Source organism: Netta rufina, assembly GCF_964035555.1.
Source record: "Netta rufina genome assembly, chromosome: 5".
NCBI classification, from domain to species: Eukaryota; Metazoa; Chordata; class Aves; order Anseriformes; family Anatidae; genus Netta; species Netta rufina.
This window is the reverse complement of record NC_140128.1, coordinates 28,825,360-28,848,790: the sequence shown is the minus strand read 5'-3', so window position 1 is coordinate 28,848,790 and position 23,431 is coordinate 28,825,360. Positions and strand designations below refer to the sequence as shown.

Genomic DNA, 23,431 nt, shown 5'->3' with positions numbered 1-23,431 from the left:
GGCATCTGGAGCAATGAGGAGACAAAAAAAAAAAAAAAAGTCCAGCTCAGGTTTCATTTCTGATGTAACATTCCTGCAAAGGTAAAATGCCACATTTACGTACCAACATGATGCTCCAGCTCCCCAGATACACAGCTGTGTGCAGGGGCAGCTTTAAACACAGCAGAAGCAACCAGCACCAATCCATCTCTTTCGCATGATCCACTGATAGATTTTCTTTTGCACATGATTAAATTTTTAACGTCAGATGGGAACTCGGAGCTGTCCTGCAGAGCTCAAAGCAAATGGGCATTAAGGCAAAGAGCCTTTGTAGATTTATAACTCCATCTGACGTGGCTCCACGGTCTCGGTAGAGTGGTCCAGACAAAGCCCTCCATGAGCCCCTGCCATTCAAACCCTCCCAGATCCATTTTCAGCGACCCCTGAGTCATATTAATCAAATCATTAGCTGGGGATGTAAGTACCACTTGAGGAGGCTTACAGGAAGACAGAAAATAAGATGTCAATTTACTGTTTATTGAAGAGCAAAGGGGGTTGATAGCCAGCAGCTCGTCCAACAGCTTTGTGAATGGCAAGCATGCACAGCCTGGCTTTTCTGGGGGTAATTTGCTCAGGGATTGACACCAAAGTCCATGACTCTTTCTCTCACCATCTAAAAGGAGACTGCTTTGTTGTTGTTGTTGTTCATTTGTTTTTGTTTTAATCCTACTGAAAGATCTCTCCTGGGAGAAGACTCATTCGCTCTGGTGTTTAGTAAATGAAATGTTTCTGCTAAGCAGACATTCCCAGGGCCTTTGGAATAACACATCAGAGCAGTAAGGTGCCTCTGAAAAAGCTCCTTCTAGAGGACAGCCCAGAGTCTTCTTGAAACATTCACGTGGCCTGTATGAACAGAAAATGCTTAGCACTGAACCAGTTAGAGAGCTTCCAACCCACACCTGGTTCAACATCAGTCAAAAAAACAAAAAGCTCCTGATTAAAGCATTGAACCCAGTAGCAGGGGTAGGAAGTTAGAGAGGAAACGTTTGAGGAGGTTACACAGCTCAGCAGCAATTGCTTGGTGAGCTCTACAGGAGGCTTTCTGCATAGGAAACATACAAGTCACGCTAAGGACTGCATACAGCATTCATACACATGCCACAGCAGTAGCATGGGCTACTGAAACACATGAATTTTAAAACTTCCATGCCCCTTGCAGCCTGTGTGCCCAGACACTCAGAGACCTCACAGACAGACCAGAGACAAGGCAGGTATGTGGGGCAGCTGTCCTGGGGACAGCATTTCAAAGGGGCAATTGCCTATTCTGTCCTGTTAATTTTGAGCACAGAAAAGCACTGTGTTTGTGATGTGGGCACTGAGGCAGGGCTCTGCACACCTGGGCTCAGTTCCCAGCCCTGGCAGGACCTCCCTGCCTCAAGCCCATAACCTCATTTCTCTCACAGCCCCTCACATGCGACACCAGTACCAACACCCAGACCATCACAAGCACACACACACCCGCAGTAGCTTGGATCCAGTGGTGCAGGGCTACTTTCTACGAGGTGTTTTTCAGCTGCAAGAAAATTAGAAATTGATTGCAGTCCCTTTACTTCCACCCACGTTGTACTGTCTGGTCCAAAAGACCATTAAAATCCACAGGCTCCAACACAAACTGTGATCATGTATCATAAGCAATTACTGCAGACACAGGACGGGCACACAGATACAGAAGCACTTTTCCCCTAATAATTTTACCCTGGATTTCAGATTACCTAAATGCTGTATATGGTTTGGTGTCAGTCATAATGCAGCTTACTTTTCATTAGCTCTACATGTTTTCTGATTGAGGCATTTTTCTTGATCCAAAATCCACTGTAATGGCTTGTTAATCTCCAGACATTTTAGACAAGAGAAAAATTGCCATGGTAAGAAGGGTGAACGCTCCGCAATGCTGCCTGGAGGGACATTTGGATGAGGTTTGCACATATCAGTAGAAAAATGGTTTAATTTGTAAGCTGGAACAATAGATGACAGCTCATCTTCTTGCTGCAGTGCTCATCCCTAATGAGTCTGATAAAAATGCTTATGAAAAAACATTTTTTTCCCCTCAATGATGGAGCACTCTACAGTCATCATCGGGATGCCTGCAACACCACGGTTCCTCCATATTTAAGCTTTCAGGGGTAAGTCTTGTAACAAACACCCCCTAAAACACTTCCTCTTTCCCCACAGCTTCACAAGGATGGACACCAGATCACTGCAGTTAAGTCTCCAAATAGCCAGAAAACATTTTTATTAAAATACATTAAAAGTATGCTAATATACTGCGTAATGTTTCAGCATTAAAACTGAGCTTTATTTGCAGAAAAAAACAAGAGCCTATTTGATTAAGTGCTGGCTTCTCATCTGCCTGTACCGGGTACAACAGCAAAACTGCCATTTGTTTCAGTTCTCTCACTGACTTCACATTAATCATGTTCTCCTGTAATTACGGCAGCACAAAGAGATGACACCTTCCTAACCACAAGTCCTATGAGCTATCAGAAAAAAACAACTCAGAAGACTGCTTGTTGCTCGAGTAAAAGAGCTAAACCATTCCAACCCTTAAGGTTACAGGATCTTAGATAACCTTATAGATAGCAACCACAGGAGAAAGAAAAAATCATTATTTTTTTCCCCGTTGAATTACTTCTAAATTACCTCCATCGAGGCTATTATTTAAAGGGATGCCTGAAGGTTCTTTGCTCTGGGAAAGAATACCTTCCTCGGTCCCTAATAACATAATTCCCCTTCCTCTGAAAGGCTATGCCTGATAGCCAACCCTGCTTACAGAGCAGCTGGAGGGCAAGAATATCAATAAAACAAGTCAAGCCAGCATCTTACCCGTATTTCTAAAGGCTGACTATCACAAGAGAGCTATCCCTAGATGGACATACGTGAGAACATCCCACAAAGAACCACCAAGAAGGAGAAGGAAGCGAAGCACCTCTCCTTGTGAGAGGGCCGGGACTGTTCAGGCTGGAGCAGAGGGAGCTCAGGGGGATCTCATCCATGTATATAAATACCTGAGAGTCCTTCATTACCTCTCCACGAGCTCCTTAAGGGGTTGCCTCGCTCCCTGCGTTGCTCTAAGCCATTAACATTTCCTGAATTGCCCCAGCTGATGGCTTCTGGTGTTTTTATCACCAGAGGTCAAATGACATTTTCAGACCACTTACTTGCTAAACCGCTCCTCCTGGGACCTATACACAGCTGTGAAACGCCTGTGCAGGTGTTTCCTTATGAACTGTCTCATGACCTGCAGCCAAATTCCTATTTGTTTCCTACTTACTTCAAAGATCCCAACTCTACTTCTCAGCCTTGCACTAAATCCTGGCAGTAGCTGTAGCACCCATCTTCCAGAAAGCCACAGCACACAACGCACAGCTGCCTCGATTTCCGCAAATCTTCTAAGAAAACCTGCAAACCCTAAAAATGTGCCCTAAAGTGTCCTGTAGCAAGAAAAAAAAAAATCCTGCATGTTTTTGCTCGATCCATTTTCAAAGCTCTCCTCATATCCCCTGCCTACCCACCTCTTAAAAAAAAATTAATTTGCAACAATTCTTTGAAACTCAAAGTTATGCCAGAAGCAAGTAAAACCCTTCCAGAGAAATTCAGGAGCCTGAGAAGACAATTTTTTCTTCACAGCAGGAACAAAATCTGCTCTCAGTTAAAATGCCTACAACTACCGGGACTAAAGAGAAAGCTCACATAGCTGTGGTTTAACACTGCCTTTCGTTTCACTGCATGTGGCAGGAAGCAGGTAGGCTGCCTTCAGGAAAAAATGTGACAATAGTGAAGACTGACAACAATACGGAAGAGCTGTGAACAGGTAAGCAGCAGGATCCCGTGGCAGACACATGGAAAGCTGAGCTATGAGAAGGAGCCCAAGAACAGCAAGGGGGCAGGAAAGACACAACAGGGGCAAGATTTCACAACAGTTTTCCCCCACAACACAAAAAGCAGCCTAGGGTTTTCTCCAAAGTAGGGGAACTCACATTTTTGCCTACGTATCTAAAGTTGACTAGTCACCCACATCAATACTGGAGGCTGCTCTGTTACAAAGTACCTCGCGCTGCATTCTTCTGGTGAGTGTTGGCATTTGGGGTTGGGGGCTGAGATGACTTCATTCCAACCTGTGCTCTGTTTGCTTTAGACCTAGCACGTCCTCGTCAGCAATCTTGAGCCAGTTGTCTCTTCAGGACCCTCCAAAGACACCTCTGCCTTGTAAGCATCCGAGATTTTCCAGAGGGTGGCAGAGAGCTTCAGAGCAACGCCAGCTCCTCAGCACTCGGTGGGAGACAGAAGTTGTCAAACGCCCCTCTTAGGCAGAGCTGTCAAATCCCGTCTGTATTTATACCTCTAAAATCATTCATGCCATGTCCAAATCAACATGCCAGACTGCCTCCCAACATGCAGTCAGCTTCATGCTTCAGGTTTCCAAGTGGTGCTCAGACATTACGAGGGGAAGCTGCAAGCACAATCATACAGAACTCAGACGTACTGTCTGCAGTGCTTGCATCCCATTTGAGATTGTCATTCCTCTGTTCGAGCTGTCACAAAACCCCATGCAGTAAATGAAAAGCCAACTCTGAAGCTCTGCACCTAGTAAAAATTTAATATAATAAAACAAATTGAAAACTGCAACATTATTTTAACCATTCACAATTAAAGTGGAAAAATTATAAGGCAGCCATTCATGGAATGATTTTGTGTACAAATGGTTTGAAAAAAGAGACATTAAAATTACAGTTCCATACAAGGAGTCCGGTAAACAGCAATGACCACGCAGTGTTCTTCCCTGGAAAGCCAAGGCTGCTAAGAGATTTAATAAAAAGAAAACCAGAAATAAAAGTTTTGTTTTGTCGTTGTTTTTTGTTTTGTTTTTGTTTTTTAAATTTGAGGTGAACAGGAATCTGAAACTCAAACTTTCCCACCACACCACAACTCCTCCTCCTCCCACCCCAAAAGAACACACTTCCTCCTCTTCCTCCCAAGCCCCACGTAAAGCAGCAGAGAACAGGACGAGAGCAGCAGCAGCATTTATTCCACAGCATCTCTGTTATTCTGCCAAGAGCTGGTACCGCACAGACACATCTGCTACTCTCAAAAGCTCCTTGAAGGCTCTGAATTTTTCCTGAATAAACAGACTTCCTGGGTCTCCTGGATGCCATTCTTTTACACAATCCACCTAGCGATGGTTCTCTGAAACCAGAAGTCAGCAGTGGGTTTTTGTGTTTAACATCTGAAATGACAGGGAATAATTATCAAAGCCTCCTGTCTCGGCGTGGCAGATCTACCTTCCTCACACAAGTTAAAGCCAGAGCAGCCTCTGCATCTGCCACCAGGTGCTGAAAACAAAAGATTTCCTTTTTTATTTTTTTTTAAACACAAGGAACAATAGAAGAATTAGAGCAGTAGGGAAAGTACCTGAACACACTGGGATGAAGAGAATCACAGCTTTAGTCCAATCAATTAAGAAATCATTAACTGGGGAAAAAAAAGAAAAAAAAAGAAAAAAAAAAAAGAGTGATGAGAAGATTATAGGTTTCCTAGAGGGACTGACAGAAGAAAAAGGGGAAATGCCTGGCACTTGGTTAAAGTGCTGCCTGCTATTCCTACTGCCACCTACCTCACGGCAGAAACACAGGCAGAGATGGCCACTACAGGGAGAGTAAAGAGGAACTTGCTTGCAGCAAGGTCCCCTGAGGAACAGCAAATTGTACCAGATGGCCTTGACTACACGCAGTGCTTGGATTTATTGTGACAGATGGGGAGATAGGTAAGAACAGAGATATGATAAAATGCAAAGTAATTTAATGAGGTAAATAAAATATCTCTTCTATAAAATAATCCTCCACGTGGACCTAATGATTTGAAAAGGTTTGGTCATTTAAGATTTACATCCTTCCTATGACATACCCAGAATCTTCCTTAGTCATTGCAGTTTCAGCTACGTAATTGAAAATAACTGTTCAACACAGAGATAACAGAGGCAGCAAAAAGAAAACACTACTTCCAAATAGGTAAGAAAAACTTTCACAGAAGTCTTATATCACGTAATTGAGTGCCAAAATGAAAGCTGTGTTATCAGACTTTTTTTCACCGATTTCAAATTGTCGATTTTTAACTTTATATATCCCTTGCCTGCTGCTCTAACTTGGCCTCCATAGTTCATGAATGATTAAATTGAGTATTACCATTCCTGGTAGTTGCCCCATCAACACGAAACATGACCTAAGGGATGGGGGAAAACCAAAGACAACAAGGCTTCTCACCAGTGGCACCTGTTATGATTAACATGCCAGAGGTTACACCAGCAGTGAAGCCAACTCTCATCCATACAAAAAGGTACTACCCGCACCCCCCTAAACTGCTGCAACTGTTGTGTACAAAACAAGGCTGAAGAGGAACAGCGTCAGGATAGCAGTGTAACTAGTGGAGTCAGGGATCATGTGCAAATGGCAGATGATAAAATGTGGCTTTACATAAAGAAAAAAAAAGAAGAGCATAGTACTTTCCTGCTGCCATTTGCCACTGGGACTCCAGTTCAAACGTTTTCCACATAAGGGCTGCTGGAGCAGTATTTGAGAAACTCAAGTTTCTCCCAGAACACTGCAAGTTAGAACAGGTTCCCTACATCCTGCGGCATGCCAGCATCACCCATCATGAATCAGCACTCACGTACATTCATCAGGCTTATTGAGGTTTGCTCTTTGGATCAGTTTTCAAGAAACAGAACTCATCCCTCCATATGAAAACTGTTTCAGGTCTAGTGGGAGAAGGACTCAGCTCACATACTCAGGCAGATAGCCTCCACTTTAAAAACTGCTGTTCTACAGAATTCAAGCACCTGTTGCTGCTCTAACTTATTTCCTGCTTTTGCTTTTTTACAGATCATGCAAACTCTTCAGCTCCTGGAAACAAAAGGAAGGGTTAAGCAAGGTAAAATAGTGACATCACGAAGGAAGAAGATAAAGAGAAATGAGGAAGAACACTGGGAGCTCTGGTGTAAATACCCCTGTATGTCATTTGCATGTGTCAGTAACCTGTTCACTGAACCTTTTAACAGATAACAACTAGTAAGTTACTTGTTGCATACATATGTTGTAAAAACAGTTTAAGGATGTGCAGCAGAGGATCTCATCTGCATCACTAATTTTGCAGTGACTGTTCAAAACGGGATTAACTTTTGAAGCTCTAATGCCAAAGATGATTGTTTAGGCCTGAAATTCTATCTGAAAATGGTATCTTGTGGGAGAAGATCGTTTCTAGTAATTTTTCAACGATACTTAAGTTCATCTAACATACTGTAAAATGCACAAATGAACAAGCACTCCTGGGGATCAATACTGGGTGCACTCCTGGGATACGCCTGCATTGTTACAAAGCCAACAGATGGAGCATCACTAGGCCAAGAGCCAGGCCATGCCCATTACCGGGCTATTAGACAAATAGGATGGTGACAAAAATGTATGGAAGTTAAAAGGCACAATGGCCTGTGTAGTATAAGCAATAAATGGCATGAAAAAAGACACGCTCATTCAAACTGAAACAATAAGCACTTCAGGAAAGATCTCAGGCTTTGAAAATCCATTTTAAAAAAAATTATTTGGCAATGTTAGCTTTAAAAACTGCAGAAAAAGTATAGCTCAAAAAGGGTACAGCATTAAAAAATTTCCCCTAAAGAAATAATTTTATGTTGAGTCTGTGCACATCAAGCATTCCTGACTTTTCAATGCACTACAGTTATTAAAGTGTAATATAATTTGCATAAGAGAAAAGGTGCCTGACAAGAAAATGCTGTGGCTTGGAAAGGGATGGATCTTGTATCACCCATCTGCAGTGAGAGGCGTCAGCAGTTGGCAATAAGTCTTCAAGTAGATTCACCGAATCTAATGATTATCAGTAAAAGGTGAAAGCAGGATTCCCAAAGGAAAAGCGAAATGTCTAACAGGTCCACTGGAAACCCACCAGGTTCTGCTTGCTTGCCTGTTCTCTTTTGTTTGTTTGTTTAGAACTGCATTAGAAACACTTTGTAATATACCTGTAACATAAATATTTATCTATAGATCTTGTTACGTTAGCCTTAATACATTTTATTTAATGAGAAACACACACACCACTGATCTCAGTGGTTCAGACTCTTGAAAATGAGCTAGTAAAGTTCTCTGGTCCCTCAACAGCTGCTTCCATCAGAGTTTTACTCCTCAGAGCCCAGAACAGCTTGATTTCAAAGGACAACACGGATCTCTCTCAAGAGTAGCAGTAGTGTAATCACAGTTACAAATACCTAATTCCCGCTAACATTTTGGTGCCTATGCTTTACTTGGCAGAAAACCATCTCCCAGTAAATACTGCCTGTTTAAAACTCATTAACAATTGCATAAATAATCAGAACGATACTCTCCTTGCTTCTATCCCTTAAATAATGGAATACACTGCAAAATTCATTTCTGCACTTTTAACCAGCTGATTTCCTACTCTAATCCTACGCTTTCTCTACAGCATTTCATTCCTATCAATGACACCTGTCACAATAGCACTGTTGTCCAGAATTCTGAGTGCAGCCCGCTTTCACAATACAATTAATGACAAACATTACAAGAACCGTTCACGTTGCCAAGACAACATGGAACCGATGGGGGAGAGCCCCCTTCTTCATTAGTAAGAAGACTTCAACCTCTCAAAAGGCAGCCATCCTTTGTTTTTGCTCTCAGCTTTGAAAGCTGAACTGCAGGATACTTTGGTGATTGCAATTTCATGATGAGTCGCTATGTTCTTCCCCACTCACCTTTCTCAAACTCCAAATTCCGTCTTCCCTGAGAATAGGGCCAGAAGTAACAATTAAAATAGCAAATGTCTTCAGAAGAGTTACATAGAATTTATGTCCGGCTGCCAAAGTACATTTTGCTACACTAAAAATTTTCCCAGTATTCCTCATTTTGCAATCAAGGTTCCCTCTGAACTCCATAAAGTAGATGGGATGGATGATGGATAAGACAGACAGTGATAAAGGGAGCAGCCGACATTTACTGCTCATGTCAGATCAAGGAGGAGAACGGTGAAATTCGCGCTCTTAGTGATGGTGTCCAATGGACAGAACTAGAGGAATAAGGCATCCTAAGACTAGGGCTGCCACCTCCAGACGGCTGAGTCCTTTTCCTCCAGTTGATTCAGGTTTGTGGCTATGAGCAATTCCTCCTACTTCTGGGAGGACGTGAACTGTGGCAACGTAAAGAAAAGTCCCAGCAGAAAAAAGCATAGCAACTCCGGTGGCGTTGACTTCTGAAAGGGCTTCTTTGCTACTCTGTGAAATGGTAAAAAAAACAAAACACAAAGAGCGAAAAATGAAGATGAGCAGAAGTTCTTCAATCAATAATGAAACAATTCTATAAAGGTCCAGACACAATAGGACTTCTATCAAATCTCATTCTCTCACAGTGACAGTAGTTTAGTATGTTGCTTAATGTCTTCCACGTCACATGGGGATAGTGACATTATAAAGCTGATAGGAGACAGAATTACGAACCTTGTATGGTACTCATTTCCCTGAACTCCACCACTAACCTATGTTTTGGGCAGGACAAACATCGCAGACCTACCTTGCTTAGCCCCAGGTATGTCACCATGGACATAACAGGTGCTGCCAATGCGAAGACCAGCAAGTGTTTTCTAATTCGATTCCGTTCCAGCCCAGCATGCATCAGGAAGGAAACCAGGCCAAAGGCAGCCGGTGCCTGCAAAAAAAATACTATTTACTGGTAATACAATTCATTCTAAAATTACCTAAAACACATGATAAAGATTAAGTTGAAATATGACTTACTTCACTGAAATGCACAGATTTTGAAGAAATCTGGGGAAGGCACTTACATGTTTCAGTTAACCCAGATAAACAAAATCCTATACAATGCTCTGCCTTAAGAACACTACCTAATAGAAAGCCATGTTCTGCCTATCATTCAAGTAAATTATATTTTGTATTTTCATCAGCCTACAAACTATTTTACTTATTTGTGTTGCAGTAAGACACAAAAAAAATATTTAAAGGTCTCCAGAAAAAAAGACATGTGAACTGTGAGTTAAGAAAATCCTGTCCATCTCACCAAACTGCAGTCCTAGCCCTGTTTTATGACCCATCTTTTTGGGGGTAGCAACACATTTTAGAAGTTTATTCCATGAATTTCTTCGTTATAAACTCCAACTGCAGACTCTCAGATATGGATTGCTCTACTTCTATTGCCAATAATTTCTTTGCAAAAAGAAGGGATAGAAGCAAGAGTTTAGACTATTCTCATGCTGATTCTAGAGGAAGGACTGCAGCTACAGATTCACAATGTTATTCTATTAGTGCAACACTGGGAAAGGTACCACAAGTAAAGATATTTGCGTAGTCATAAATGCTCAGATGTTCATTCTGACTTGAGTGGTTGCTATACTCCCTAAATTTCCATTAACTTATGTAATTTCTTTTTTTTTTCCATCCTGATATTATGCATTCTTAGATTTATTTTTTTTATAAAGTTGAAACAGAAAAAAATCTACATTTAAATGGAAAGGAAAAGGTTCCCAAAGAGAGATAGCAAATGAACGACGACTGAAGAGCTCCTTTGGTTTGTTCATCATTCAGTTATACTTTTATTCCCACTGTGAAGCAAATACTTTTGTATTCCCCCCACTAACATCCAGTTTCTTATTCACAAGGTGTGGCTGTCCTGCTCATACAGTTTACTGTATTTTTACTCACACACAGACAGTACAACTCCACTTTGACAATACTATTCAAGACAAACTAAAATGTATTAGAGCTGGTTTTATGTGCAGTCTTTTTTTTTTTTTTTAAACCTAAAAGAAAGAAAATGAGTGAGGGGAAAAAGTGAGAAAGATGACCATCAGCCTGGATCAGAAGAAAAGAATCAAAAAAATGACCACAAAAGAAACTCTTTCAATATCACATATTTCTTGATAATCTTTTGGGGAAAAGTTCTCTTTTAAAGTTGTGCAACTGCAAAACTTAAGAAGCCAGTTAATTTGAACATTACAAATAAAAGAGGAAAAATTATGTCTAGCATTAGCTGTGAAATAAGCTTCACAGCAACATGTGACATTGTTATCACCACCTTTGAAGAGGTTTACATAAAGAATGGTTTATTGCATGAACATGGAACAGATGTACTAAACCTGAATTTCCAAACATTTTGGGCATATAATAATCCCAAATCGTGCTTGAATATACGCATGACTAACTATTGTAATATATGTATGTATTGCCATAAGTCACGTGCATCAGCACACTGATATAGCCAATCTTTGCATAAACATTAAGGAAAAAAGATCTTCCCATCTTCACTGCTTGCCTGTTATCATTAAAAAAAATGTTTCACAGTTTTTTCTTGCAGAAGAGTCATGATTGATGTTGAAGCTACTACGATAACACAGGTAATCAGAAGTTATTTTCTAGCACTCCATTATTATGTAGTTTCAAAAGACTAACCCCACACACTGTGAAACCCTTCATAACATGAATATCCTTCTCACTTTTTTGAGAACAGAGGCAAAAAAATATAAACAGTGTAAAAAAAAAAAAAAAAAGCTGTCTAACAGCATAGAAATATTTTGTGTCCTTGAAAATACTAGCATATAATCCTGTGGTCCACCATCCACATCTTGCTTGAAAACATCTTTTATAACAACAAGAATCCTTAAAGAAAAAGACAGAAGAAAAAAAAAGAAAAAGAAAAACCCATCCCTCCCCACCAAAAATACTATCTAAAAGAACACCAAAACACACCTTGTTTCAAAAAGTAACGTGAAGCTGCCATATTTCTTAATGAGCTGTTCTTCTATCCCTGCATTTGGGAGACTCCTCCCAACAACTACAGACAAATTAGGCAGTAAGAAGTCTGAATTTCTTCTCATTTGCACCTCATTCAGACTTACATCTATCACTTACTGTTCTGTCATACACATACCAGTGCTTTTTGGTCCTTGAAGTTGTACTGCCAACCTGTTCATTTCAATGGGATGACACACTTCCAGATGACACCATCAATCAAATTTAAGATCTTCAGTAATGCCTGTATGCTTTAACAGTTTTTAATGACTAAAGAACAGATTTTTGGTTGTTGACTTACCTTGTGCAACATAATTGCAACAAACACTATTAACTGGACACTAGTCTGAGAAGTAGAAGCTGCTGCTCCCAACGCAACACCATCGGCTGAAAGAGAAGTAAAAGTTCCTGGATTATTCCTCCATGTAAATTTCAGCTGCCCCCCACAATGGCTGGGATCACGAAACATTTGCGAAGTCCCATTACTCAAAATACTATTAAATAAACCAGCTCAGCATGTCATTCATTCCCCTTTGTTTCTTCAGGTAAAACAACTTGAGGATTTCAGACAACCCACAACAGGAGCTGTATCACTTTCCCCAAGACCATAAAAATTATAAGGAGAACGTATACAGTATTGACAAAGTCTGACAAATTAGAATCAAATAACGACTTTACTAATTTTATTTTTCTGTGGTAGAAATGCTGTCTGTATACATTTTTTAAAGCTGCTTTAGATTCTTAACATTAAAAGAACTTTAATTACTATTCTTCAAATGAATGTTTAAACACATTATTTTAGTACCATTTAACAATTTTATCATCTAAATGAAATAGGAAATAGATACTGTATTAATCCGTACTATATAGAGAATTTGTTTAGTGTCATACCTTTTGATGAAAATTAAGACATTTACATGGTAACTGTCAGCAGAAGAGATTAAAAGGTATCATATTTACACTACGGATATATAATGAAGGATTACAACATGAACATGGGCTAACTGCAATACAAGTTTAATTTTTTCAATCCCTGTAAATCAACATAAATGTTTCAGTCAAACCTTTAAGCTCCACCCTATCATTTCCTTTTTCCACAAGATATTATTTTTTATTTTTAAAAACACATCTCTACTGACGAGAAACCCAAATGTATTTCATCCTACATATTAAATGAGTATGCACGTACTGAAATCCTGCAGCTACAGCAGCCAGCAAAGGACAGGCAGAAAGTGTCACACAATATTTTAGACTGGAAAAATAAAGAAGGGAAAACACAGCACTCAAAATTCTCTGAAACATTCTGAGTACTGGAGTATGTTTTCTTAGCCACTTTTGGTAAAAAGCCTTAGTTCTTTCCCCTCTTTTTTGCTTATAAAAAAAACACCTTCTAAACTAAAATGCAAGCGTTTCTATTGCACCTAGGGACACGCCACAGAGCAACAGAAGCCCTCCTCAAGTTCTAACAAGAAGTCCCTCATTACCTGCAGCATGGACCACTAATCCCAGTGTTGTGGTGATCTTGGAGTTGCCCGATCTAGCAGCTTCTGGATCTGAAACGGTCATGAGGAAAGCAAACATAATGAGAACAAATAAACAAATTATGCTGGAAGAAAAATTATAAGTATCATTGCACATCACTTACCTGTGCTAAGCAGTTTAGGCAGCTGTATTCGAAACTATCAGCTCTTGAATTTCTGCATTAAATTTATTCTAAAACAGTTTGATACTTATCACCTTCAAATAACCCAAAATTCCATCAACAAATAACAGAATCATAGATTATTCTTTGCAATTTACAGGATCACTGATACAGGCAATACTAGCTGTTTTTCTTAAGCTCCTGAAACTGAACCTTGAAGTTCTTTGCTATCAAGGGGAAGAAAATCTAGCTTTCAGATCCCAATCTCAAGTTACTCCAACGGTCAGGATGGACCCCACCCAGCCCAGTTTTCCTTCAGGTGACAATCTGTGACAGTCCCTGCTGCACTGATTCTCTGGGAATTCCCAGTAAGCAATAAATGCTACTTCTTGTGGGGGCAGCTGCAAAGATTTCAGTAATTTTCCTGACCCAGTGCTTTGACTGCAGCTGTTTGACAACTACTCTGAGGACATTTTCATGTCAGCTAATTATATAGCCCAGCACATACATCCACTGTGACTGCAACCAGCAGTTGCAGTGAAAGACAGTGAAAGTGATACGAGGAAGCTCCATTGTTTATCACAGTGATGCTTCTATATTTGCATAGGACTTACATTATTCAACTGTTTAATTCCAGAATAGTTAAACAGGAATTATTTAATTAGACCGCAAGCATGCTTACACAGCTATTTTAACAAGTCTGCACTGCTGCCAAAAGAGAAAAATACTGTTCCTTTCCTCCTGAAGTCTCATATCAAGGAAGTGAGCTGGCTAAAAAAATTAACGTACTCTCTTCCATTAGATTGGTCTTCCTTATGAGGGAGAGCCTACGTGAGCAATTGCACCAGATGACTGGGATGGTATACTCGTGTCAAACAGGAGATCAGTCACAAAACACGTTTTCTCAAGTTCTTCAACTGCATTGATTGATCAGAACTAAAAGTCAAGGGGACAGTCACATTTAAGTTCGTACCTCCGTTCCAGCCTCCAGAATTTCTCTAGTTTAGAGAAAGACACAGCCACTGAACTTGCCTCATAATTGTCCCATCACACTGACCCCATACAAGCATTTGTGCAGCTGCACCATGAACTGCTAAGGATCCAAACAAAACATTTCCCCACCCCAGCTCTTTTTTTCTTGTCGTATGTGTTCCTTAATTTTGGAGGGACAAATTCTACTAACAGAAGAGACTACGTGGGGAAAAAATGAGCAGCCAGAGGCAATAAATACCTTTCTTGATGACAAAATATCTTTGGAGCATTTTAAGCCACAGTCTGGGCCTGAAGCTGCAGCAAGAAACAAGGGCAACTGGGGGCATTTTGAGAATCTTGCAGTAAGTTGAGAAATCTTTGGACTTCACAGGAAGTGAGGCTGTAGACTTAATACAGGAGCCCAGCTGTGCAGTTACAGCAAAGGACCAGAGCTGAAATGTAGTTCTTTCTGCAGTCTTGTGATAATTTTTTTTTATTTTTTTATTTTTGCAAATTTTGCCTACACGTATGACAATTAAGTAGGAAAAATAATGATGGTAAGACTAACCTGAAGTTTTTGGGAAAGCCACAGAAAAACCCTATGGGTGATACTGTAAAACAGACAATAACTCCAGTGTCACGTCACCCTCCACGCACACAATACACATGCCTGCAGTTATTTTACATTAATGAAGCAAGCTCTCAAATTATGCTGGATTCCAGGACAGATTTCCAGCACAAACATTTCACACAGACCCTGCTTTATGTTTGAACAGCACCTACTGAAATTCTGGATGTGACTGGTCAAATTAAATCCCAGCAGCATAGAAAAAAGTCGCACCTTGCTAATTAGAACTAATTAGCAAGAATAACCGAATGTTTCTCTACTTACCATCTGTAGAGTGCACATGAGAGCTGCCTATCTGGTCAACCAGGAGCATGAAGACAAAGCCAAGGACAAGGGAAACACCAATGTAGGCGTGCAACCTGGAATGGTCGTGGCCATACTCATGTACAACTGGGATTTCTGCGACCTTCTCAGACTCCACCACGTGCTGCATCTCACTCACTGGGCGATGCTTCCCTGCGGCAGCCAAACAAACAGATTAGGAGACAGTGGGCTAAACGTGGCATTTGCTGTTGGCAGAAGGAAGGCCTAGACATAAAGAAATACACTACTTGAAAGGCACAAGCAAAGATCAGGAATAAGAAATTTTGAATCAAGTCCCCAGGTACTGCATAGTACCCAGAGAGAGGACAAGAGTCAATAGGAACAAACTGAAACACAGGAGGGTCCCTCTGAACACGAGGAAAAAAAAAAAAAAAAGACTTTGTTCATTGGAACTGTGAGCGAGCACCAACACAGGTTGCCCAGAGTTTGTAAGCCTTGCAGTTGCAACAGGAGATCTTCAAAAGCTGCCTGGACATGGTCCTGGGCATGCTGCTCCAGGTGGCCCCACTAGAGCAGGGGGTTGGAGCAGATGTCCTCCAGAGTCCCTTCCAAACCTCAGCCATTCTGTGATTAGCAGCAATTAGCAGCTACTCTAAGAGACATCTGGGCATCACAGGCAAGATACAAACATGTCTCAACATTTCTCCTACTTGAGCAAATCTTTCAGCAAATAACTTGGGGAAGCAAGGACAGGATCACGCTGCCCACAAGCATTCAATCATGCCTTATGCATGTACAGCAATACTTTTTTTTGTTTATTTTTAACTAAGGGGAAGATTTGGAGTTTATTGGTATTTCCAATCTCTTCCTCGGGTTCCTCTCTGCTGCATTTGCTCAATCCACACGATCCAGTTGTCACTCCTTATGTATTCATCACTTTTCCTACTCCTTTTAAATACTATATCAAGTTTAGAATGATCTCCTTGACCTTATCCACCAGTTGTACTCCATCTTTAAAAATCTCTTTTTTCTGAAAAAATGACTTGAAACAGTAACACAAACACCTAGGTTTCACTTCGTACTCCTTGCTATTACACAGGGCAGCAATGCTTTGATTACAATATCAAAGAGCACTGATTAAGCAAGTTTCCATCAGCAATTCTCACTTCCATCAGAAATTTCCATCAGTTTCCATCCGAAATTCTGAAGTCTTCACTGTAAATAATGTTACTGATTTTAGTTTAATTTTAATCTCATTTAAGGGTAAAAGGACTAACAGGATTAGCATACAGCACTTAAGGAAGTAGAATATTAACTAGATTGTTTCACTGGTCTAACAGCAACCAATGTTTTCTCAGTATGAGAACAAGCATGGGCTTGGAAGGAATTATCGTTCAGCTCTGGAAAGCTTTCTGACTTGTGAAGAGCCAATTTGTTGTGCCTGAATCAAGGTAAGGATGTAATGAATCGAGACGTGAATAATCACTACACTTCAACACAAAATCTGTTTGCACTTTTAAGGTTTATTCTAGATATGCTACTACCTAAAAAAAGTAGAATAATCTCTCTCACCTTTTTGAAAAAAGAACAGCAACAAACAAAACAGAGCACAGCACATCATGCCTTTTCTAACATCTGTGGTGTAAGTGACAAAAGCAAAACTGTCATTTTGGGCAGGTTTTTTGGTTGGCAACTTCTTAAATTTTAGACATTAACAGTAAAAACGTGACTGATTCAAGTCATCTTTATGCTGGAGTATTCACACGTTCTTGGATTTGCCTCAGTCGTACCACCCCCCTGCACAAGATGTTGGCACCATGCCATTACTACAGACAAAGAGCACTAGAACCTTTGAAAGATTTCACCAGCCTCTCTTTGCTGCACAAGATGAACCAATAAATCAATTTAGACCAAACAATATTGTTGCCATCTCTATAAAAAAAGATAACATCGCTTCAGATTATTTCAAGATTTAAGACAAGATTTATTTGTGGGTAATTCGCAGCAACCAGAGTCATGCAGTTTCACCCGTTAAAACAAAGGACCACAGTCACCAAGGAATTTTATGTATTGGTAATACCTGGTTTCACTACGTACATACGTGCATAAATAGGTTTATGAGCAAACACTAATCTGATTCATGGCATGCTGTTTGCTCTCCTTGAAGCCTAAGAGGTCAAAAAATGAGCAGTTACTTATTCTGCAGCCTGAGGGAAGATACAGAAGGGTAAGTGACTTTTGTAATAATGGCAAACTCTTGTACTGATAACAGGAAACCAGAGCTAAATTACACCTGGAACTGGGCAAACACAGCCCACATACATACATGTGTGTGTGTACACCATATACAGCCTTAAGCCTCAGTGTTCCCTTCAGCACCTTTCCAGACTTAGTGACGTAAATGGGTACGTTGCAAGAGCTGTAATGAAAGCTGATATGTTCTAAGAATCTTACGCTTAACTTTGTATGTCCTACTTCTCTAAGAAAGGTATCACAAGTATTTTTGTAGTTAAATCCGTAATATCTGTGCATTTTGCCTCTCTGCAACAAAAAATGAATAAAATCTCATTCTCTCTTGCATCTACAAGAAATGAAAACAATGACTTAGGTTTTGATTAGCAAGTGTAATGTGTTGGACAAAATTAAACTACAAAGATGACCACAGAAGGGAGAATTCTCTGGAAAAGATCATTCTCTTAATGTCACTTACACGTTTCTTTACAGACAGAATCACTTCACCCATAATACTGTGAGCTCGGAATTGAGCCTGAAGTCATTCACAGGAAAAAAAAATCTTTTTTAGTAGGTAAATACCTCTGACATTTCCCCTGATAATATATTATAAAAATATAGATTAACAGCTCTAAACATCTGAATGTAGATATTAAATGTGAACTGTACACCGTATTTAGTGAAAAATATGCAAATATTCACAGTAATTGTATTTACTGCTGTCCGTATCATTAGAAGAAAATTTATTCTACTTTGAATTAAAATGGAATGAAGAGCAAGCACAACTACAGCTCATTACAGACATCCTACATTGGAGTGCACAAATTACAGTACAGTATAAAGGCATAATCAGAGGTTCTTTTACTTCTTGATAATGGATGATTTTATAGATTTGAAGTAAACAGAAGATAAGTGAAGCACCATATAAATTTCGTAGAAACTAAAGCACAATAGATGAAAGCATACTCCTAAAAAGAAATGTAAAAGGTTGTTGAATTAAGAAAGATGCAGTAGCACACAAAAAACAGAGTATTGCAATTATCTCTCAATTACAGATTAGGACCAATGGTACATCGGACAATTGCTGATTTCTCTAGTCTCAACTTCACAGGCCTTACTCCTGTGACCGTTAAGTTGTTGCTGTTTACCACTGCATGTATGATACCTACCAGCGTACTCAGAATCAGAAAGTTGTCAGAAGGTAATGCGATAGCACATCACGCCAAGCTAAAGCAAGATTCAAAGGGCACTGCAAACAAAGGTAACAGGCCCCAACTATTCAAAATAAGGTCATAACCTCAATCTGAGGATTTTCCAAGACTTCTGGGTACAAGATGTATTTATACCACCCAAGATAGAAATGCCTCCTACTCTGTGAATTAGCCCCACGTAACCAAAATTTTCAGTCAGGTGCCTTAAGTTATCTTGGTTCCTACTTCAGACCATTTTAACTGGCTTGGAACAGCCCCCCAGCTTGCTGTGGGCAGGAACAGCAGCTGCCATCCAGTGTTCTATCTGTACTTCAGTAAGTTCTCCAGTTTCAAAAGAGAAAACTATTACATGGCAAGTACACGTAGATCCATAAAGCACTTCCAGCAATTGCTGAAATGAGAAGTGATCTACGTTACGAAATGCAACAGCAAATAGTCGATGAGTCCATTCTCACCCAAAGACATCCCTACACCTCATCAGAAGTTCCGGTGAAAGTTAAAGTTTAACTCTCCCCACAATAAGAAAAATTACACATGACCCAGCGTAATGTGTTATGGTTCCACGAGCAGTCTGTTAAGCTGGACCTGCAAGCGACGGGATCGCTTAGCAAGAATCACCCGATCCCCAGCCTGATCACACTCCTCTCCCAAACCACCAGAAACATTCAGTATCTTACCTACGGCAGTTCTGTGTTTGTATGCTGGCTTTGTGTCATACTGTGAAAGCCCCTGCCAATCTTATGTTAAAAGCCCTACAAACAAGCCGCAGTGAATAATAAAGCCGTGACCTAAGTTACCTTGAACAAGGCTATCTGTAGCCATACTTTTGGTTCTTACCCTCCAAAATGTCTTCATAAAGTGCATGTACTCCTTCGGGCACAATGACGGCCAAGGCAGTTCCGCACAGCAGCCCGGCGCCCAGAACGGTCACCAACTTTAATCTCTCCTGCAAGCAAGCACAAAACAAGCATCACCTTTAAGAATGAAAACGCTTAACCACTGTTAAGAAGGGAGAGTAAGGGAAACGGGGTAGGGAAAAAGTGGAGTGGAGGAGAGAGAATGATCCACAAAACCTCTTGCTGATTCGTATTCAAGAGACCCGGTTGCATAGTCCTGTATTTCTAACTATTAACTTGCTGAAATGTGAACGTACCCAGTGTCCACTACGAACAGCTGAAATAGGCAATGAAAGTTGGAGACAGCCCATTAGACTGGCAACATCAGAGAAGTGAAGCGGTGCATACTTGACAACAGCCAGAATTGTTATAATTAACACTAATAGTTATTTGGGGCTAATTCACGCCCAAGACCTCAAATTGCAAAGCCTGCAGAGACAAAGGATCATGGAGAATACATCTGAAGTGCAGCATGTTCACAATTCTACACTTTATCTCTGCTCTGGGTTTGTTATCAAATACCCATTAAACATCCTTCCCACTAGAAACCTACTTAAACTTGTAAGTTCCCTAAAACCTCTTGTAGGTACAGCACAACACAGAATAAATCACCCATTCCTGAAAACGTCAGACAAAATAACAAAGGAAAATATATAAATGAAGCAAATTGCCAAAAGACAGAAAAATGAGAGATACAAAAATATAAACGCCTCTACAGATGCAAATACGTTGGTCAAATAAGAGTACAAACCACAAAGTCAGCTATATTTAGATAACAGAAAAAGGCTAAGAAAAGCTTTAGGACTGCGGGAAGAATAAAAGGAAGATTTTAGAGCACAAAAGTCACCTACAAGTTTCAAGAGACACAACAAAGTTAAGCTGTTATAAGACTGTTACATGAGATGAACTACATTTCAGTCTCTAAAACAACTCTTGCACAAAAGTCTGTCCTAAAACTGCCATATTTTAATGGCATTTTGTTTAATACAGTATCACTGAAGAAGAGCTTATTTAAAAAACAGTTGTGAATAAAAGATAATTAAAGAGAAATGTACTTCTGTGTATTTGAAAGATCTGATGATGTGTTCCATGTATTCAAAAAGGCATCAAATTAAGTTTTATTCAGTAAGTATAAACTTACTGAATTACAAACCACAGCCATCCCTCTTCCCCCCCGCAAAGAGAGCTTTTAAAATACATGCCAGTTGGTTGGTTTTGCAAATTTGTAATTAAATCTTAACAAAAATTACATAAACTTAATGCTTTTAAAGTACAGTAAACAAAAATAGTTTAGTTTATACTCCAGAAAAAGTTTCAACATGCTTAAAAAAAAATCACAAAGGGTAGGTAGACATTCGATACCATAAGTAACAGCTGTTTTCCTAGTTATATTCTAATTTTGGACCAAACAAAACATAAAAGCCAGAGATGCTCAACTCAACTGCAGTACTGTCTGACCAAATTCTGTTTCACCAACATAAGAACAGTTTGTAATACTTTTTGCTTCCCTGTGAACACAACATTGACAGGCTAGAGTCAAAGCCACGTGCTGAAAATGCAATTATATAGGCATCATCTGCTAGACTGCAAAATATGACAACTTGCAGAGGTCACTCCTGAACTAGGCTGTAACACAGTGCGTATAGTAACCGTGCAAAATTAGGTCCTCCTAACAATCGGGTATCACCTATTTTGTGGCAAAACTATCACCTTCCACGGACGAGAGGACTGTGTGCCGCCAAATAGCTACCAGAGCCCTGGAGACAAAGGTCTGTGCTCAAATATTGTGAAACCACTCGTAGCACAGACACGTCGTGCTACCTGCCCTCTTTATCTCGCCTACACAGGTGACGTTGGCATAGAAAAACAGCATAACCTCTTGACAACACAACCAGCTTTCTGAAAGGAAGCCAACTGGGACCATCAGGAAACAATCACAGCATCACTGGGGAAAACGTGAGTACTAATATGCAAGAGATGCCAAGCTTCCATCAACATGCATGGTTCAGTTGCATGTATGACAATTACACTTGATAAATCATTAAGCAGTGCCAATCTAGATGAAAAGATAATCTTCCACACCCACTGTTCCCAGAGTAGTTTTGCCAAAATATGATGTTTCAGAATGAAAACAAGATGATTTTATACTGCAGCACTATAATCTCTTTTACACTGTGTGCATGCATTCGTGTGTGTGCATTTACCAAAAAACACCTCAAGTACTAATGCTTTATTACTAGTGCAAATACGGAGCACGGCTTCAATTTGGACACCTGTGAATTCTAAAAATGCATTAAAATAATAAACACTAAGAAATTTCAAGAGAAGTCTGCATTTCTTTTTCAATATGAAATACTTCAAAACAGTGAATACAGTGACCTAATAACTGCAACTTATCCTGACAGGGAAGTCATCTAGTTTAATTCAGGAAGCCAAACTATTTCAGTTCCAAGAAGTTCCCGGAAATCAACTATTTCAGTTCCACACCACTTGTGTGTCTCTTCTTAAGAGCAGCAGAGAAAATGCTGTTAAAAAATACATAGGGAAAACCTAAATTCCTTGAATCAGCAAGCTGTTCCACAGCTCAGTTATTTCTTGGTTTAAATGTTCATGACACTGAAACTCTTACTTGGACCTAGCAAAAAGTAAACAGTCCCATTCCAGTCAACACTGTGAGTCTTTGTTACCCAAGGAAAAGATTCGAACTACCTGAACAACTTGTTTTTATTTTGAGCATTTAGGCTGCAGCTTCAGAGAGCCTCAAGTACTGCTAGAGTGTGGTTTCTGGCCCACGGTTAGCCTCCTGGAGTACTTCATGTAAATCGGGATTAAACTGAAAACGTACAACTGCCTGCAGAAATAAAGCAGAGAGCTGTTCGTCTGAACCTTTTCATCACTGACGTTTAGTTATACCTGGCTTTATTGGAGCTTCATACTCTCAAGAATATTCAAGTGTAATTAAAAGAATAGAAATATGAAATCAAAACACAATCAGGTCCACAGTTAAACTCATCTGAAGAAATGTATTAATTAATAATTCTATTGTTCTCTATCATCTGGGTTTATTACGTACAGCATTAATTTGATTTGTACTTAACCATGATAAGTACCCAGGGGGAGGAGGCGTTTTTCTCTACCATCACCTAGAAAGCTTTCTGCAGACCACATAATGAACAGCCTAAAGTCATTTCAGTTTAAAACTACTCACGTAGCAGGGGCCTAAGCGGCTATTTTAAACAAAACGATTGTAACTGCTAATCAGACGCTTCCAGGACTGGTGTCTGCAGATAAAACGAGCGCAGAGACGCAGCTCCGTTGCTAAACCAGCCGAGCAGACAGCTCCTTACGGCAAGCGTAAAACCGAACCGAGGCCATAACCTCGTCCGTACGCGTCAAGGACCTGTCAGGGAGCGCCGAGCCCCGCTCCCCGCTGCGCGCCTCAGCCCGGCCCGGCCCCCCGGGCCCCGCTCACCTCGGAGAAGCTGACGGCCAGCGGGATGATGCCCGCCACATAGCAGGCCAGCAGCATGGCGAGGGACAGCAGGCAGATGGCAGGGAAGTCATCCATGGCGCCCGGCGGCGAGCTGCCCGCCTCAGCCCGGCTCCCCTCAGCCCACCCGGGTTCCCCTCCGCCTCCCCTCGCCCCCCTCAGCCCTCGCGGCCGCCCCGGGCCCCGCAGCGGCCCCGTCCCATGGCCGCCCCCTCGGCCGAGCGGCTCCGCGCCGCTTCCCC

The 23,431-nt window shown here is 40.6% G+C and overlaps 1 protein-coding gene across 4 annotated transcripts; it reads right to left on the bottom strand.

The window, feature by feature from the left end:
• Positions 1 to 4,616: 4,616 nt before the first annotated feature.
• SLC39A9 (solute carrier family 39 member 9) lies at positions 4,617 to 23,296 on the bottom strand. 4 transcript variants are annotated; one of them, XR_014618441.1, is made up of 9 exons: positions 23,172 to 23,296; positions 19,641 to 19,749; positions 15,361 to 15,552; positions 13,339 to 13,407; positions 12,156 to 12,241; positions 9,624 to 9,758; positions 8,813 to 9,328; positions 5,449 to 5,508; positions 4,617 to 5,263 (listed from the first exon to the last, which is right to left on the bottom strand). XR_014618441.1 is itself a non-coding variant. In XM_084287080.1 (7 exons), exons 1-7 carry the CDS (start codon positions 23,265 to 23,267, stop codon positions 9,098 to 9,100), a joined length of 918 nt encoding a protein of 305 aa, XP_084143206.1. In that variant the 5' UTR covers positions 23,268 to 23,296; the 3' UTR covers positions 4,617 to 9,097. The 4 variants fall into 4 exon arrangements, 1 of the variants encoding a protein (XP_084143206.1); XR_014618440.1 differs by having other exon boundaries at positions 5,449 to 9,328; XR_014618442.1 differs by lacking the exon at positions 5,449 to 5,508.
• Positions 23,297 to 23,431: the final 135 nt, after the last annotated feature.

What these genes read in the sequence shown, in the direction of transcription:
- SLC39A9 (XM_084287080.1), bottom strand. Translation starts at nt 23,267, where the DNA reads ATGGATGACTTCCCTGCCATCTGCCTGCTGTCCCTCGCCATGCTGCTG. An exon ending in TCATGTGCACTCTACAGATG is followed by an intron (nt 13,408 to 15,360) that starts GTAAGTAGAGAA and finishes TGACCGTTTCAG; the next exon opens with ATCCAGAAGCTGCTAGATCG. An exon ending in TTGCAATTATGTTGCACAAG is followed by an intron (nt 9,759 to 12,155) that starts GTAAGTCAACAA and finishes TTTTTTTTGCAG; the next exon opens with GCACCGGCTGCCTTTGGCCT.